Genomic DNA, 19,556 nt, shown 5'->3' on the forward strand with positions numbered 1-19,556 from the left:
TTTTGAGAGGGATATACAGAATAAATGTAGTTTATGACAGACATTTGTGATAGTAAATTCTCATATAATACTGTTCATTTGAAAGTTGGTACTATTATTATAAAGCAATTCACAGCGGCCTGGTATATAAATAATGTTTGTAAATATGTTTAAAATCATTATTACCATTGCAAATACTTCAGTTTGACCCTACCCTACAGACTGACATCAGCTTCATGAGGATACAGACTGTATTGCTTTATCAGACCTGAAGGGTCACAAAAGGGCTTTTCACACTGCAATTATTCCCGGGTTCTCATTCTAAACCCCGCTTTTAACCCCGGGTAAAGAGACATTTCACACTTAAGCGAGATAAGTAGGCCTACCGCGTTTTACCCGTGGTTATGAAACCCTGCCCCGGAGCAAGCCAGGGTTAACACCGCTTTTGCAGTGTTAATTACGGTGCCAATTGTCAAATGTGCACAGTTTGAAATGAAGCAGTGATAGAAAGTTACGGTAAGAGGTTTAGTAACAAACAGCCTAATTGCGTGCCTCATATTCAAGTGATTTGTACAGTCACATAAACACCGCATGACACTTGTATAAACTGTAGGCTATGTTTCAGCGTTTGAGGGGAAAATGTCAAATGGTGACATGAAACACCCTTTCATTCTTACCTTTTATAGTTTGAAAAGTCAATATTAACTTGATAATACAGTCGATAATATAGAATGCGCAAGGCCTTTATGCAAACAGATCGCGTGCTGCGTGCGTTCATCCAATCAATGACACTGACACCACAAATAAGAATGTTAAAGGATTAGTTCACCCCAAAATGAAAATTTTCTAATAATTTACTCACCCCAATGCCATCCAAGATATCCATGTCTTTCTTTCCTCAGTGGGAGAGAAATTATGTTTTTTGAGGAAAACATTTCTGGATTTTTCTTCTAACAATGGACTTCATTGGTTACCATCGTTTTTAAGTCCAAGTCAATGCAGTTTCAAAAGTCTTTGAAGTGTTTAAACGGGCTGTACGCGATCACAGCTGAAGAAGAGGTTATCTAGCGAAACGATAGGTCATTTAAAAAAATAAAATAATAATTTATACACTTTTTACCTTTAATAGTTCGGATTGAGCTGATCAACAAACGGACAGGGAACTACGTCATCACGTTGAAAGGTCACGCCGGCGCCGGCAGAAGTACCGCCCCACTGTTCACAATGCGACCATACGTAGGAGGATAGTTCAAATAGTATTGTTTGCTATTATATATATAGTAATAGTATTCAATGAATATGAATATGAATAGTATATGAATAACATTCTGATGAATATGAATAGTAGTTCAAGTAGTATTGCCGGCGCCGTCGTGACCTTTCAACGTGATGACGTAGTTCCCTGTCCGTTTGTTGATCAGCTCAATCCGAACTATTGAAGGTAAAAAGTCTATAAATTATAAAAAAAAAATTAAAATGACCTATCGTTTCGCTAGATAACAACCTCTTCTTCAGCTGTGATTGCGTACAGCCCGTTTAAACACTTCAAAGACTTTTGAAACTGCATTGATTTGGACTTAAAAATGATGGTAACCAATGAAGTCCATTGTTAGAAGAAAAATCCAGAAATGTTTTCCTCAAAAAACATAATTTCTCTCCCACTGAGGAAAGAAAGACATGGATATCTTGGATGGCATTGGGGTGAGTAAATTATTAAGAAATTTTCATTTTGGGGTGAACTGATCCTTTAACCCAGGGTTTAGGAATAGACCTTATTCAAAGCAGCGCCATGTTTGATTTTTAACGGGAACAAAAGTGAGGCTGTGAAGGACAGAAATTCATCTCTTCAGTGGATTGTACTGTTATTTAATGTGTTTTTGGATTGTTCTGCTGACAAAACACTGCAAAAAATATCATTCCAATAAATTTCAGTAGACAAAAAAACTCCAAACAACATGAGCTGTGGAAAATTATAAGTGACCTAGCAGCTATACAGCTTTTTACAGCAGGTGCACTTGAAAACACGGAAAGCCTATCCCTCACAGCCTAGCTTTCAGACCGGTCATGGTGCTGCTCTGAATAAGGTCTATGTACAGTGTGAAACATCAGCTTATGAATACCAAGGATTAATTGTTAAACGTGAACCAAGATAACCCAGGATTTACTATTTCAAATGTGAAAAGCCCTAAATAGTCCTGTAAACAGCACTAAATAACCATGTTTTCAGTATCACATATTGTCTTAGGTTTTATCAACATATTCCTCAACTATTTGTTAGCATTTGAGATGTTTCTTGTTGGACATATCGTTCCATATTCTCAATATCTCCTCTGGTGAAATCTGATGTACAGTCAACACTTTTCGGTAGCGGCATAGACTATAGGTCATTTTCCAGTGATTGAATCCATTGTTCTGGAAGGGCTGAATGCCTAGTTTCCGCAGGCACAGTCCCACGTACACATCCTCCAGATGTAGGAGTCTCGTATGAAGGGAGGTCTTATAGAGCAGCTCCGCCATGTCTCCGGAGAACACGTATCCAGTCCCAGAGCAAAAAGCAGGGTACCTGCTTTCAGGGTAGAGCTCTCTAGACATGAACCACTTGCTGTGTACATCACGTATGGGTCCTCCGTTTATCACACGACCCGTGAAAAAGCGGTGCCTTGGTTTGGTGTTGGGTTTCAGAAGGTTAAACACTAAGTTGTCCATGTTGACAAATATATCACTGTCGGTTTTCATGACGTACTGTGCATTTGGGCAGAATGAGGACACCCACCGCATCCCCATGACAGTCTTCAGGGTCAAATTGTGGTAGGAATCCACAAAGTCCTCGACTAGGATGTCATGGAAGATCTGGCTCTCTTGTTCCACCATCTGGTTGAGCACAGGTTCAGTGCTGAACCCGAGAAGAAACAGCGTCACAATGCGAACATCGCCGAATATGTTCTCATCTCCCCACGTCTCCCGGATCGCCTGCCGGGCGTCAAACTCCTTGTGGTTGGTGCTGATGAGGAGGATAAGAAAGGGCGTTGTGCCTTCACATTTTTTGGGCTCATTGATGAGGAACTTGAAATTGTGTGGGTTCAGAGTACGCGTGCGGATATTGCTGAGCGTGTCGTTCTTCGAGAGCCGCGGGAGAGGTTTGCGGACGAAGGTCATCTGACCCACGTAGGCGGTTGAGGGCCGGGAGCCGCTGAGATACCACAGAGCACTGGCCCAGCAGACCACAGTCAGCAAATACAGGCATGACACCTTGGATGGCATCTCGTCAGTGGCTGGATCACCTGCCAATCACACGTGTTCAGCCCACAGGCCAATCACGTGTAGTTATTTGGAAAACATGGCTCAAATGAGCACAAGCCCTCCATCTTTTGATGTCAGTGCTGGTTTAGTTTTGCTCAGATGTATTCGTTCTGGAAACACAAACATTACTCAACATTTTCCTCATGTACCAAATGCCACCAATTATCTCTTGTTATTTAAATGGATATCTATGTTCTTTCATATGCAGTTATTGATAAAGGACAAAGAAAGCATTCTCTTTACTCGTTCTCATTCTAGATCGCTGGTTCTCAACCAAGTGGCCAGGACCAATTAGGTGCATCAGCAAACTTCCAAGGGATGACTTAAAATTATTTGTAGCACTTTATTTTACAATCCTGTTCTCCATGTACATACTATGTACTTATTATAGTAATTAAAATAACTAGGTAATAACTAGATACTAACTCTGAACCTTCGCCGAAACCTAATCTTGAAAGGATAATTCACCGCTGGAAAGATGATTGTGTATTTAAATTGGGTCATTTATGTAGTAGAAATGTGAAATTATTATGGAAGTTGGTGCCTTCTAGACTGAGAAAAGCCAGAAAATGTATTTTTGGCTCATGTGGATGAAATACAACAACTCCCAGAATGCACTTGATTCGCTGCCCTACGAGGCCACTCCCAAGCCACGCCTACCGGTTACAGAGGGCAGTATCGGAAGAAATTATACAACTAGGCTATAGTTGACTCGAAACTGAAAAGACGCCGTTTTATCGTGAGATCCCCCTGTGGGCGGGTTGAAAACATGCGGAACGAGCTCCTCCTACTGGCTGTAGTCTCTAGCCTCTGGCCAAAAAAGCCTCCGATGACGCAAAATGACGAATTTTGCGTCATCGGAGGTTTTTTCCAGACACACAATACAGAAATCTCTCGTCTCAGGGGGACATGAGGGAGGAAAGCACGATCATTCGAAAATACTACCGGGTTTCTACTGATACAAAGCTTAATGCTAATCGGTGAAGTATCTCTTAAACACATGTAGTTACCTTATATTAACCAGTACTTTCTTAGGTAAGTACATGTAAGTGCACGTACTGTAAAATAAAGTGCAACCAGTTATTCAAATGAATATATTATTATTATTATTAATACAATTTATATTAATAATATTACTTTATTAAAGGTGCAGTGTGTGATTTTTAGCGGCATCTAGTGGTGAGATTTGCGAATTGCAATCGGTCAATAATTCGCGGCCTTTCCTTGAAATTTCAAACTCGAATGAGAGGCTACGGTGGCCGAGGTAGGAAGCCGCGTCTTTTTCTGCTGCTTCTCATTCAAGTTAGTGATGAAACGCGTCTGTCTGTTCGCTGTCGGCTACTGTAGAAACATGACGTCACGATATGGCGACCTTCATAGAAGGGGTGGCCGCGGTTATGTACATATAAATGACTCATTCTAAGGTAATAAAAACATAACGGTTCATTAAGTAAGGTCTTTATACACCACTGAAAACATAGTTATGGATCTTATATTGCATTTCTGTCAATAGATCCTCAGAAATATCACACATTGCACCTTTAAACTTTATACTTTATTAAAATGCTTAAAAATACATAAAATCTAGAAATCATATATCCCCCCCCCATCATTAAGTATCTATTTTTGTTTATAAAAACAATTAAGAACAAGACAGCTTTTTCATAATTCTAATGGAAATATCCCATCTAAAATTGTGTTAGACAATGAGCAGACTTTGAGTCAAAATGATTAAGAACCACTGTTCTAGATGTTTCTAGAAGCTTCTATACTCTTCTGATCTGCTGAGATTTGAATCCACTTCATTATGATTGACCTTCTAATCACTGTGGATCATCACTGCATTGCGTCTGTTCCGACATCATTAATAAAGCATATAGGGTGGAGTGGATAGAGATGCTCAGTTCAGGTGCAGCAGGATGCCAAGCTGTCCTCTTTAGGGGGTTTGTTGTCTTCCCAGATTTGAGTGTGAAAGCGAATCTAAAATAGAAAAACAGAAAAATATAGAAAAATTTAATGTATCTGAATGTTGTATGTACTGTAACACACACACACACACCTGATATCACATGATCATCTTTCTAGCACTCTCAGCATCTTAGGTTCTCCAGTTATTGTACTTTATCTGATTTATTAAACAGATAATTCTATAAATATAATACTTACAAAAATAAACTGTATGCAAGTATAAATTTGTTAGAATTAGACATGTACAGTAAATATCTTATGGACTTCAGTATAATCTTTATAAAACCATGTCTGTATATCCAGGAAATTATATAAAATGAATAGAATAAATAAAATAATAGTAAAACCCTGTCAATTGGTTAACTATAAGATGCTTTACTCTATACAGTCAAAATCTGTAGATCTAATCAGACATTTCATGTCATTTTACAGTAAAATACTGTTAAATGTACAATACTGGAAGTGAAAATTAACAAGTTGTCATGTAATTTAATAAAAAAAAAGTAAATTGACATTCCTAGAATTTTCTGTGTGACAGAACCCATTTGATGGTTTTTCATAAATTAAATGTTTCTTCTTAGTGCTTTGTTATTAGTTATGTACATTATACTTTTATGTCACATCTTATGTTGTTAAATTAATATTTATTGTGTATTTTAGTGTTTGTGATGATGGTGTGTATTTGTGTGTGACACCATGCACCTTCTATAGGCTATATTAGTATTTACCTTAACTTGTGGAAAAGCTACTTTTGTGTGTGTGTGTGTGTGTGTGTGTGTGTGTGTGTGTGTGTGTGTGTGTGTGTGTGTGTGTGTATGTGTGTGTGTGTGTGTGTGTGTGTGTGGAAAATTACTGATGAACTATCAACATGAGGATTTTCTCATTACAACCTGTGTTTTTATGGTGGTTGTTTTTACATTTTTGCTACCATGTTTTTTTGTACCGTAAAGTTCTGACAATCACAGCTGCCTTTTTTTAACTATAAAATTCTATAAATCTATATCTATCTATCTATCTATCTATCTATCTATCTATCTATCTATCTATCTATCTATCTATCTATCTATCTATCTATCTATCTATCTATCTATCTATCTATCTAGGGCTGTCAAGCGATTCATTTTTTATCTAATTACATAATGTGAGAAATTACCCCAAAAAGATGTTTAAAGTCATTATTGTGTTAAATGAGAAAAGCACTAAAAAGACATTACAAAAAGTAGCTTTAGAAAGAAATATTTTATTTGATTCAACATAGAATTTATTACACATAGACTTTTAGGCTACAACGGCCATGATTTTTTTTTTCAGAAGCTGCATCTGAATTGGTATTTATAAATATTATACATATACAATATATATATATATACAGACCAAAACAGTTTGGTTACCAACATTCTTCAAAATATCTTCTTTTAGGTTCCACAAAAGAAAGAAAGTCATACAGGCTTGAAACAACATGAGGGTGAGTAAATGTAAATAAACTGAATTTTCATTTTTGGGCAAACTATCCCCAAAATATGATTTAAAAAAAATTATGAAATGATACTCTAAGTAAGAAACTAAAACTGCCAGTAAGTCACTGAATCATTAATTCATTCGATTTGTTCAAACAGTTTTTTCATTGAGGAATTAAGTAAATGGCTCTCTTTATAAATGGGCCTTTGAATTTAAATGATTTTTATTTATTTTTTTAAATAGCACATTTCTCTCAGTTACTCAGAGACTATTTGGACTAGCCAACCAAATTTGTATATATTAAACTTGCATCTGTCTGCTAATTACCCATACCATTTAAAGATGATTACATATGACATATCGTTCACAGTATTTATTTGAATGGAAGAAGCCAGATGTTGCAACTGACCCCAACCCAGGGGACAGTTGCAACACAACCATGGGACGGTTGCAACATGTTAAAAATACCTTCAATTTCACTAACGTTAGCTTTTTGTCTCAATGAGCATAGAATTCTGAAAATATGAACTGTTTTAAGCCTACTATAATATAATAGTCTTATTTATTTATACAATAATATTTTTGTAGCCTATTATTTATTTATTTAGTCATATTTATCAAATAACAGTTATTGAGTTTTGTTTGTTTATGTGTAGAACATAGGCCTACATAGATTCAGTGTGCAGGTGTTACAGATGCTATCTCTCCATATTTCAGTGTCAGACAGGAAGAATTGAACAATTTGCAATGCAACAAACTTTTATTAAAGGTGCATTGCGCAACTTTTCATGTTAAAAATACCCGTTTTCTAACCCATACATGCTTAAACAATTGCCTGATGGGCTGAATGAGCCCTTCTCTGATCACTGCGATTGCCTCTATAATCCTGTACAGTAAAATAAATAAGAGGGATTCGGGTCGGAATCTGAGACTGGGCGTGACGTCATGCGCGTTCACGGCACGCTCATATGTCTGGCAGGTTTGTGTATGCGCCGACGCCGCCATTCTCCGTAGAAAATGGATTCTAAGAGACCGGCTTGTAGTTCATTTCAAACACCAACGCAAACTCCACGTAAGATAAAAAAAGAGAACTTTTGTCTAGTGCAACCAAAAGGTCCAAATTGGAGTCAGACAGGCGTCGGGGTAAGACGAGAGTAAACATAGGGAAGGCTTTCAACAAATGGAGAGATCTCCGGTCTGCTCTAGGGCTCAAACGGGATCCATCAGTTGGCTTTTTTCTTGATAAAAAGGTAAGATATACAGTATCCCATTCTCTAATGTCTGATACGGCCAATAATGACAATAAATGACGATCCATAAAATGTGTAATGCTTTAGCGTAAGCTAGATAAATGTACAATCGGAATAGGTTTTACTAACTTACCATTGTCAGTGATCAGGTTCAGAATGATTGTGATATAAAATGCTGATATATAAGTTAGATACTTAGACACAAATTTTGAGCAAATTACTGCTTAATTACAATGTATTGCTATTGGAATATGCTAACTTACTTAGCTGATCAATAAAACAGGCTAACCCCCCGCAAATCTTCGGCGGATTAGCCTGTTTGTGTCATAGTGCCACTTGATTGTTTATTACCTTGAGACATTTGGGTGTACTTTGTTGACCGACTGTGTATGGTATGGTATCATGATTACTATTTTGAGCTTTTACAAAGTAATAACTTATATTGTTCATGAACGTGTTTCCATAATAATAGTCATAAGTGGATACAGTAAACACATAACACAGTTCAACATGGAGATAGATGGGAATAAAAAACGAAGTTTTCTACTACCCCCATTTTTTTCCTCACACATAAGTGTGTTATTTACTCAATTGCCTTTCCTTTCACATATTTTAAATTACTTGCAGATTTAAAACTTTATTACCTCTGAAGACATTATGATTGTAAACAAAAGATTTGTGCGGCTGATGCTCCTTGGGTTATGACCAGCTCGTGCTCGTGCAAGCGTGCGTGTGCGTGTGGTCCGTGAGCGTGCACACCTCTGGTTGCAGTTTCGCTTGCCGCCAGAGGGGGCGTAGTTCTGCGAAAACTCAGACTCTTGCGCAATGCACCTTTAAACATGCAATTTTTTATTTATATTTGTATATATTTATATTTGTAAATATATATTTTATATTTATATTTTTAATTATAATTTATAACTTGTTGCAACCGTCCCCAACCCTATCAGCCATGACAGAACATCATATGCCTGCTACACACTGACTTTGACACCATGTCACTTAGAAGTCAACAAAACAATCAAGTAAGTTTTGATTAATTCATGACGTCAGGACAGTATGACAAAAATACATCTCATGAAAAAATGTACTTTCATACCTCCAAAACAAGTTTTGTTCAATAAATGCAGCAGCAGATGTTGAATATGTCTTCTTGGTGGGGTGAGGGTCTAACTGCGCATGTGCAGTGTGAGTGTCATCACTCTAGTTTCTTTCTGATTGGAGAAAAATGACATGTTGCAACCATCCCCTGTTGCAACAGTCCCCGGTCTCCCCTACTTTTTAATGAAATCCCCCACAAAAAATACACATAAACAGATGGTGCTGCGGGTGGGACTGTAAACTAAAGGCAGACCTGGTGAAAAGATCTATCTGTCTCTATTACAAAATTGCACTTCAGCAGATATTATGCACCTGAAAACACAAAAGACGAAAGACAAACAACAACATCAGCAGCAAATGTCTGGGAAGGATTCCAACAGCAGAGCCAGAGGCGATTTACGAGCCCGTCCGCTACCTCTGAACCTCACTTGGGAGAGAAAAGCGACTCATCCTTTTTTCTGGCCTGTTGGTAATGTTTCTATGAACCTCGATTAACCTTGGTTAGATACCGGAGAGACTGGGCCACTGCTGTTTTCTGTGTTAGTCAGTATAAAGCATCTTTAGCACATAAGACACCAAGCATAATTTGCCACACCAATGTTATTTTAGTATCATATATATATATATATATATATATATATATAGTGTACAGCAGTGGATCCCAAACCTGTCCTGAAGGCACCCCAACATTGGACGCTTTCTTTGTCTCCCTAATCAAACACACCTGATTCAACTCATCAGCTCATTATCACATGGGTTAATGAGCTGATGAGTTGAATCAGGTGTGTTTGATTAGGGAGACAAAGAAAATGTGCAGTGTTGGGGTGCCTTCAGGACAGGTTTGGGAACCACTGGTGTACAGTACTATTATCGTTTTTCTTAATATTCTGAATTAGATTTTATTTTCCGTTTTTACATTTTTTAAATTTTTATTAAGTTTTAGTGTTTCGCTTTAGTTAAAGGGATGGTTCATAGTAATTTCAACCTAGGGTCCCCCCAGAAGCCTTTTTTCCCTTGGTCGAACATTACGTTAGAGCTTATTTAGAGATATCAGCCGAATGGCTTAGTGCAGGCGCTAATGGGTCCAAGGTTGTATCTCGTAAATTACCCCACTAATAATGCCCAGAATGGTACCAAACTTCTACAGTAGTACTAATGGGTTCTGTACTCATAAAATGAGGCATTGGAAAGTTTGTAAGTACATCAGGAGATTATTTAAATAACACTTGCCTGATGGCTAATGCTACCGCTAACCCGGATGTCGAGAAGCTTCTGGGGGGGTGTTTGGCTCGAGGTCATGGTGCAAAGGACCCTATAAGATTGATTTTACTCCGAACCATCCCTTTAACAACATAAACTAAACAAAGATAAGAAATGTTGCCTTGGCAAATAGCTAAAAAAAAAAAAAAAAAAAAAGTTTACTTTTTTAATATTTTATTTCAGTTAATGCTTATTTTATTTCAAGTAATGATTTTTTAAAAATGGTTTTAGTTCCAGGTAACGATAATAACCCTGTGCCAGACATACTAAAGATATTCTGCAATTTGGACTGAAGTGTTTCTTCCAATATTTGAATAATAAAGGGGTACACATTGAATGCAATTCAAGTCACTTTGGATAAAAGAGTCTGCCAAATAATTAAATATAACTTAACATACAGTGCATATAAAAAGTCTAAACACCACTGTTATAACAGCAGGTTTTTGTGAAAGATGAATCAAATTAGAACTTTAATTTGACTTTAACTTTAAAAGTTACTGTCTATGCAATGCTATAGAAAACTATAGTACAAACGACATTCATGGAAGGACAACAACCAACAAAGAACAGAGGTAGCAAGCGAACAAGACAGACCTGGGAACAATCAGGGACTAATCACCGGGAAAAACTACAACAAACTACAAACATGGCACTCAGGACAGGAAGTAAGATAAAAGTCCGGGGACAAACACTATGACAAAATTAACCACGTATTTGTACACATCTTTTTATAATTGAAAAATGAAGTAATGGCCTCTCAAAATTCAGCTTTGCCATCACAGGAATTAATTACATTTTAAAATATAATAAAATACAAACCAATTATTTTAAAATGTAATCATATTTCAAAATATGGCCGTTTTTACAGACAAACAGCACTTTCTAATCTAGGCCTACCTGTAAAATCAGGTTACAGGCATTTGATAAAATGTTTATTAATAGGTATGTCAAATCAATGTAGAAATAGCAAAGGATGATGGCAGAATGAAAAGAGATTTGTTGATTGATAGATAGAATGATGGGTTTTGGTCCTAAAAATAAGACAGGGTGCAAGAGTCTCCACTATACAAACAATATTTTCTTCATCTTGATTCCCCCTTCTTTGCATCAGATCAACACCAGCCTCCCTGTCCTTTTCTTTAAAAAGGTCAGATACATGCAAATGCTGCAAATGCCACAGTATGAGTTTTTGAAAATGTAAAAATGCAGAAAATGTTCTGTACATGGTAGGTTTAGGGGATATAAATAAAGTTTGTACTGTATAGAAATCATTGTCTATGGAAAGTCCCCATAAAACATGAAAACCCAATGTGCATGTTTGTGTGTCTCTCTCTAGCAGTAAATTTGCATATGCATGAAATTGTTTCTGGGTCATTAACCATTTCCTCTGAGTATACCCTTGTGAAAAAAACTTGTGCTTAATTGTTGAATGTGCACTTCGAGTGTACTTCAAATCAAAGTATATAAAAAACTGTAATTACAGATTATATATTATTGATGAAATAAAATGGCACTTAAACGTACTTAAAGAGAATATACTTTCATGACTCAACACACTTAAGTACAGATTTTTTTAATCACTTTTTAATAATGTCAAATTAAAAGTTTTACTTTAAGTACATTTAAACATTAAATCAGTCTTTTGTGCATGCTTTAAAGAATTACACTTGTCTGAAAACATTACATTTAGTTCACAGATAAGTATTTTCTAGAATAAGTACTCATTTTAAAAGTATGCAAAAGTGTACTTATCTTTCACAATATGCACAGTTGTGTCCAGAAAACTATCCAGGGCCGGGTTTCCCGATAACGATGTATCTTTGCTCTTAAGAGCGCTCTCTACGTGCAAGGTTACGAACGCTCGCAGCAATTCCACGAGTGTTTCCCAAAAATGCACTTAACATGAACGCGCGAGAACGCGTTTTACGTGCTACTTAAGAGTCGCTGTCCATTCGCGAAGTGCTGAAATATAACCTTATATGGAATCGTTTTCTGAACGTTACCGTTTAGCCTTAATTATTAGGTTTAACCTAATAGTCGTCGTCTGTGGAATAGCAATCAAGACAAGTCTAAAGTCTACATTCAGGCGGAGATAGCCTACTGACAAAATGTAAGAAAAAAAAAAAAAAAAGAAACCTTTCAAAAAAGATGAAATTAATGTAGGCCTAATTTTAGAGGAGATAGAGCGAAACAAAGATGTTATTTTTAACAGATTTAAAGGACACCATACAAATAAGGTAAAACAAAACATCTGCGTGGACATTGCAAACTTTCCCACATTACTTCGTTCTTTTATGGTTTTTTTTTGTTTTTTTTTGTTCATTCATTTATTCCCTTTTTTATTATTTAATTTATACATTCATTTAAACAAAAAACAAGTACAATAAAGTGTACAATAAAAAAGTACAATCAAAACCTTATATTTGTACTCACTTTGCAGTGTAATCTGTTAAATCTAGATAAAAGTGTAATCTGCCGGTTGTCCTGCAGGTGACCTCGTAAATCTGTCTTCTTACGATGCACTTGGGGATGTACGATTACTCCAGAGCACTCGTAGTTCTACGAAGATTTTCAAGTGCTACTTAAGTTACGATGCTTTTGGGAAACAGACCATAATATTAAGATCAGTCGTACGATCGTTTTTACGAACTTCTTAGGCTTACGATGATTTTGGGAAACGCAGCCCAGATTGTTTCATGGCAGCTAAGACCACAAAATATATATATCCTTCTCAATTTATTGGTAATTTCTCTCTCCTTCGTCTTTAAATGGATAGATAGTTCACCCAAAATTTTTAATTCTGTCATCATTAACTCTCATGTCATTCTAAACCCATACAGTGTGACTTTGCTGCCCAGTCAGTTAAGACTTCACTTAATCAAGTATTCCTTAAGCACTCCTTTACAAATCTGTAAAAGTACAAATCTGACAAAAGTATTTGTTATATTTAACAAATAATCTTTAAATCCCTCACCGACCACAAAACAATTACTAGTTGTCTGTTACAATCCCCAAGTAATAGAAGCAGGCCTCTAGTTGCCATGGTTTTATGACTTAAAAGAATGCAGAGCTCATTTGAAGTCCTTTGAATCAGGCCATAGGAAAGACCCATAGCCCTTAAAACAGACTTTCCTGCATTAATTTATTGACGAACTGATCTATAAATGAAATGTAAGCTTAGCGTTAAGTTCTGCCAGGAAGACTCAATCAGCGCGTTATGAATTAACTCACTTCTAACCAATCATGTGTTAACACTCTCAGTATAAAAGAATGGTACTTACATCCGTCTGAGTTCGCAGATACTGACGGCGCCAATTACCTCCATCCTCCCCAACCACCTCCAAGATGGTCCTTTCCCTCCATCCTCCCCACCACCACCAGGATGGTCCCTTCCTTTACCTCCAGGGGGTCGGCTGCGCCCCTGCCTTCATCTTCAGGCGGGATTTGCAGATTCCGTTACCCTCGCATTGCTTGCTAAGGACGGGGCCTACGCCAAAGACTATGCTTGCTGAGCTATTAATAAATTTACTCTTGTTATATCATTTTATCTCCCGAGTCTTTCTGGTAGAACATGTATATCAGGACATTGTGTGTATGTGTTATTACTGTCTGGTATGGTGTCTCTTGTATTGCATTTTGTTCTGCATGCATCATGATATAATTATTAGATAATGTACCCTACTACTCAGTCGAATAATCACTCGAGACATATACAATCATGCATCCCATTTCCCTATGTGGTCACACATTCTTTTATAGTGCTTTTGCCTATGTATCAATCCTGTGATGAATGTGTTATTATTATTCGATTAATTAAGATCACATATATATATTTTCTGGGTATCTAAGAATTTGTATTTTTGATGACCTGCATGATCGTGTATATCATATGTTTATGCTTATGCAGCAACCAATCCAGTTACACATGCAAATGCCCTGTAAGAACACAAAGAGCCGCAAAACTTTCCCTCCGAAAGCTTAAAGGGGTGGTTCAGAATTTTGGACATCGGACCTCATTTACAAGTTAGCCTGTGTGTTATTTATCAGTGGAGACAGTTTTCAAAAATGTTCACCCAGTCCTTCCAGTTGCATAGTTCGCCGCTGCTAGGCTAGCGCGAGTCAACGGTATCTGTTAGCCTGCCATTAAAAACAGTTTTACCCACTCCACAGTACACCAAAAGCAAATAAATTATAACGCCAGACTATCGATGTAAATGTCTGTTGAGAGAATAATGTTAGAAATCAAACTACTCTTGCATCTCAATGATCGCATTACATTTACAGGAACTAGTTTCTCAGCAGCGGCGGAATTTTACTTTGCTCCGGTTAGTACTGCACCGAAAAGTGAACACAGAACAGAAGCGCACTACAGTCGGGACGTCTAGCTAGCTATATGTAGCTATACATTTTCTGCACTGGCACCACCTGTCTCCCGATGTTCTGTCCCGGTTCTCTACGGCATCTCCAGCTGCTGTTGTCTCTACAGACAGACATTCTTTCTATTTCTGCCCTTTTAGCATCCATCTCGATTAGTTATTCGTCTGTGTATTCCGGCTCATACATGTAAGTTACGGTTCGTTGAATAACACACATTCCTCGCCTGCATCGTCTCCAAAGTCCAAAAAATTGGCTTACAAATGTGGCCATAGTCCTATGTCTTGTTGATTTCTTCGTGAAATATACTCTTCTTCTGCTGTAGTGATGAGTGTCAGCGGCAGGTAAATACACTTGCGTGATTGTCATGTGGACCGGCTCTCTCGGTTGCCTAGGTAACTTAATATCACTTCGCCGCTGTTGTAGACTGTGCTAATAAATACAGGGAACAAAGTATAACTATTGCAATGCGATGAAAGGGTAGTTTGATTTTTAACATTATTCTCTCAACAGACATTTACATCGGTAGTCTGGCGTTATCATTTATTTGCTTTTGGTGTACTGTGGAGTGGGTAAAACTGTTTTTAATGGCAGGCTAACAGATACCATTGACTCGAGCTAGCCTAGCACCGGCGAACTATGCAACTGGAAGGACTGGGTGAAATTTTTTGAAAACTGTCTCCACTGATAAATAACACACAGGCTAACTTGTAAATGAGGTCCGATGTCCAAAATTCTGAACCACCCCTTTAAGTACGATTGGCTCACTAACCCCTAGGAGGACAGGCCATCCTCAGAGATTTAAAGCCTCCACACAAGTTCCTCCTCTGCTTATGCTGGTTGCTGTACGTGTGTGGGATCGGAAACGGTTGCGGGCCGGTCACGGGCCGGCAGGCCCAACGCATCAAGCCATGTGCAACTTCCTCGACCATGACAGAGTCGAACTAACCGTGCAAGTTCATCATATCTTCTTCATTCATTCAACGCAGAAGAGATCGATTGCAACTTCAATGCCATCGACTCACTGAATTAAATTAAATCAGGAACTTGATTTAAACTAAACTGCTTTAAAGGTGCATTGCGCAACATTTCATGTTAAAAATACCCGTTTTTCTAACCCATACATGCTTAAACAATTGCCTGATGGGCTGAATGAGCCCTTCTATGATCACTGCGATTGCCTCTATAATCCTGTACAGTAAAATAAATAAGAGGGATTCGGGTCGGAATCGACTGGGCGTGACGTCATGCGCGTTCACGCTCACCTGGCTATGTCTGGCAGGTTTGTGTATTCGCCGCCATTATCCGCATCAGCGAAGACAACTCAAGCGACTTTTGCAAAAGTAGAAGATGGATTCAAAGAGACCGGCTTCTAGTTCATCCCAAACCCCAACGCAAACTCCATGTAACCGCGTGCACAACTCTGGTTGCAGTTTCGCGTGTCGCCAGAAGGGGGCATAGTTCTGCAAAAACTCAGAGACTTGCGCAATGCACCTTTAACTGCAACGGCAATGCAAGTCTCGTACAATTAACCGACTAAATGGTTGATGGTTCTTTTCATGGTTGGATGAATCTTTTCTATAGCATCATTCCCTGTTTCTGTTTTAGATTAGTTGTGTTTGTGATTTAGTTAATAAAACTTGTGCACAACACATATTTGGTTCTGATTCTCTGCTTGCCGCAAAGTCAATTTAACGATTCTGGTCTTGTTACATCCTCTAAGCGCTGTACATGATAAGAAAGAATCATTTTTCTGTGGCCATGAAAATACCCTTTTCTTAAAATTAATGAATAATCAAAAGTGTTAGCTGGACGATCTGATTAATTGCAATAGTAATTTAGGAAATTCATATTTCCTCTTTGAGCTAATTAGTTACACAACAAACTGCATACAAAGGACTGTGGGATATCATATGCAGTGAATATTATATAATATGGCCTACTTTTATGGTATGGCTGTTACTGCTTTTTTTTTGTCCTTTTGGAGTGGTCACATAAGTCCAAGGGAGGCGAGTAGTCCGAACCCATGTGCATGACAAAACATGAACAAATACAACAATAAATACTTGACTTGAGCATGAACCGGACACAAATTCACCAGCAGCGGTAACACAAAGCAAAGCTAGACAATGGGAACATGAGGGCTATATATACACAAAGACCAATGACAAGATACACCTGTAAGTAGGGGTGGGCGATAAGAACAAATACTCATTTTGTGTTATTTTTTCTCATTTCTGTTATTAAAAATAAGAAAAAAGAAGCAAATTAAAACCAATAGGACAAATACAATATAACAAAAATATGAATTAAATTAAGTTTTTCAAGTACAATAGGCTTATTTAACATGCAGTTAGCATCAGTACAGAAAAAAACTAATATATTGTATAGTCTTCACTATATAAATTAAATATAAATGTATTCTTATTAAAGCTTAAAAAAGTTATTCAGTCAAGTAGTCGAACACACCGAGAGCAAAAGAAGCACATGACCTGGGGTCTCATTTATAAAGCGTGCGTACGCACAAAAACGGGGCTGGAAACGTACGTACGCCAGTTTTCACGCAAAGGTTGTGATCTATAAAAAACAAACTTGACGGGAGAATGTGCGCACCTTTAAGCAAACTTTGAGCCGTGCGTACGCACATTCTGGAGACAAAGGGAATTGGCGACACCGATGGTGAGCTGGAGTTAAGTGTCTTTTTGGTCACTTTTAGACAGAAAATCTAAAGAAAATTTAACATATACAGAAAGATAATACAAATATAATTTCACTCACCAAGCCTGTCACTTGAAGCAAATATCCATCCCTTCTTAAATGTCCGCGCCAGCGAGCGTGTTGGGCCGTTTAGTGAAACTGACGCAAATAACAGTTTAAATAAATAAAATATTGATTTAAACTATGTTTTACTTCTGACATAAACATTTAGATTAAATATGCCATTCAAATTAATGGAGTTAAGCACTTAAACATGAAATCATTACTGAGAAGTTACAACATTTTTATATTCAAATTCAGTCAATAGAAATATTTGTTGTGGATGCAGTGTTTTTGAACACTTTTCCTCTGGCATGCTGTGTTTTAATGTTTTAACCACAGAGATAACTGCTTATCATGATAATACCAGACTGTCTGAGAAAATAGTTTCGTGCAAATAATGCCCAAGGCCTATCAAAGATTGAGAAAAAACTTTCTCTGAAATGTATTTTACACTATTTGATTTATGTATTCAAAAACAAGGCAAGGATAGGCAACTACTTTTGCCTAATTTTTATTAATGTAATGTGTCTTGTACCGTCAAACGTTATCACGTGGATGAATAATCATATGCAAATGATATGCAGATGAGGATATGCATAGTAAAACTAGGCGTTGTAAGCTCCATATATGGTTATTTCGGGGAGGAGACGCATGTGCGCACAATCTTCCGCTGACTGGGATTTATAAAGTGAATTCTGCGCAGGTTCTGGCGTACGAACGGTTTTATAAATCTGAATATTTTTTTGCGTACGCCATTTTTGGCTTTCGGGCGCACGTACACTTTTAGTAAGGTTCCTACGCACAGTTTTATAAATGAGACCCCTGATCATATGACATGACAAGAAACATGACAATGCATGAGAAAACTTCAAAATAAAAGACATGAAAACATGACAGTGAACCAACAACCATAACAGACCTGACAGGAGCACAATCACACAATTTTCCAATTTCTTTAGTTTCATTGTATAGAAAAGTATCCAGGATATTTGTCAAATACTTTCCTTTGTGTTCCATGGCAGAAAGAGCCATAGGTGGTTGGAATGACATGATGAGAGTGAATAAATGATTACCAAATTTTCAATTTTGGGAGAAGGAGAGAGATACTGAAGAAAGATATATTTTGTTTTCTTACCTAGTAGCTAATAATACGCCTGGATATGTTTTGGGTCATAGCAGCATTACCGATGATAAATGCAAAATACAAACTGGACATTTACATTCAGACACTTCATATTATTGGCAAATTAGACAGGCAGCTGAATACTGATGGATGGGGATTATGTTTTAGACTCTAGCAGACATAATTTGATTCACATATTGAGTCAGCTTCCACTGACCATTACTGCTACCACTATATTAAGCTGTACTAAATGCACTGCAAAAAAGTTATCAGTATTTTTTTGGTTTGTTTTCAGTAAAAATATCTAATCATATTATAATCTTAAAACAAATAAAATTTGAACCACTGGCAAATCTTTCTTTTATTTTTTTTATATATTTTTTATTATTATTATAAAAAAAATAAAAACAGGCAATGTTGTCTTGGTCTCTTATCTCTCTCTGTCTGACTGACTCTGTCTGTTATGAATGAAAGTAAATAATGTCTGCCAGAGACTAAACCATATTTCTCGGTTCAATGGCTGCATATTTGTCATGTGTATAATTGTGTTTGCTAACGTAAGGCTTTCTGTGATTTACTGATCAATAAACAGATGCTGGAAACGGATTCTCTCACTAATAATAAATCTTGAGGCAGTGTGTATGTATCCTTCCTGGCACTGGCTTCAACAGCAATGGCTGACATGTTTTTTCCCCCCACTCACTCATATTGTCAATTCAAAATAAACAAACAGCAAAAACATTTTTAATGTTTTTGAAAGAAGTCTCTTATGCTCATCAAGCCTGCAGTTAAAAAAAAACAAACAAACAAAAAAAAAAAACAGTAATATTATGAAATATTATTACAATTTAAAATAATGGTTCTCTTTTTTAATATATTTTAAAATGTAATTTATTTTTGTGATGCAAAGATGAATTTTCATCAGCAAGTACTCCAGTCTTTGGTGTCTTATGATCCTTCAGAAATCATTCTAATATGATAAT

General features: G+C 37.0%; 1 protein-coding gene across 2 annotated transcripts in view; it reads right to left on the reverse strand.

The window, feature by feature from the left end:
• Positions 1 to 1,944: 1,944 nt before the first annotated feature.
• Positions 1,945 to 19,556, reverse strand: part of b3galt1a (UDP-Gal:betaGlcNAc beta 1,3-galactosyltransferase, polypeptide 1a) — a 31,649-nt gene continuing 14,037 nt past the window's right edge. For both annotated transcript variants that reach the window (XM_084426437.1, XM_084426436.1), the window contains 2 exons: positions 5,096 to 5,259; positions 1,945 to 3,389 (listed from right to left, as the gene is read on the reverse strand). In XM_084426437.1, coding sequence (XP_084282563.1) covers positions 2,254 to 3,240 — 987 coding nt within the window. In that variant the 5' untranslated portion in view covers positions 3,241 to 3,389; positions 5,096 to 5,259 and the 3' untranslated portion in view covers positions 1,945 to 2,253. The remainder of the gene's footprint in view (positions 3,390 to 5,095; positions 5,260 to 19,556) is intronic.

Source organism: Rutilus rutilus (genome assembly GCF_951802725.1).
Source record: "Rutilus rutilus genome assembly, chromosome: 12".
NCBI classification, from domain to species: Eukaryota; Metazoa; Chordata; class Actinopteri; order Cypriniformes; family Leuciscidae; genus Rutilus; species Rutilus rutilus.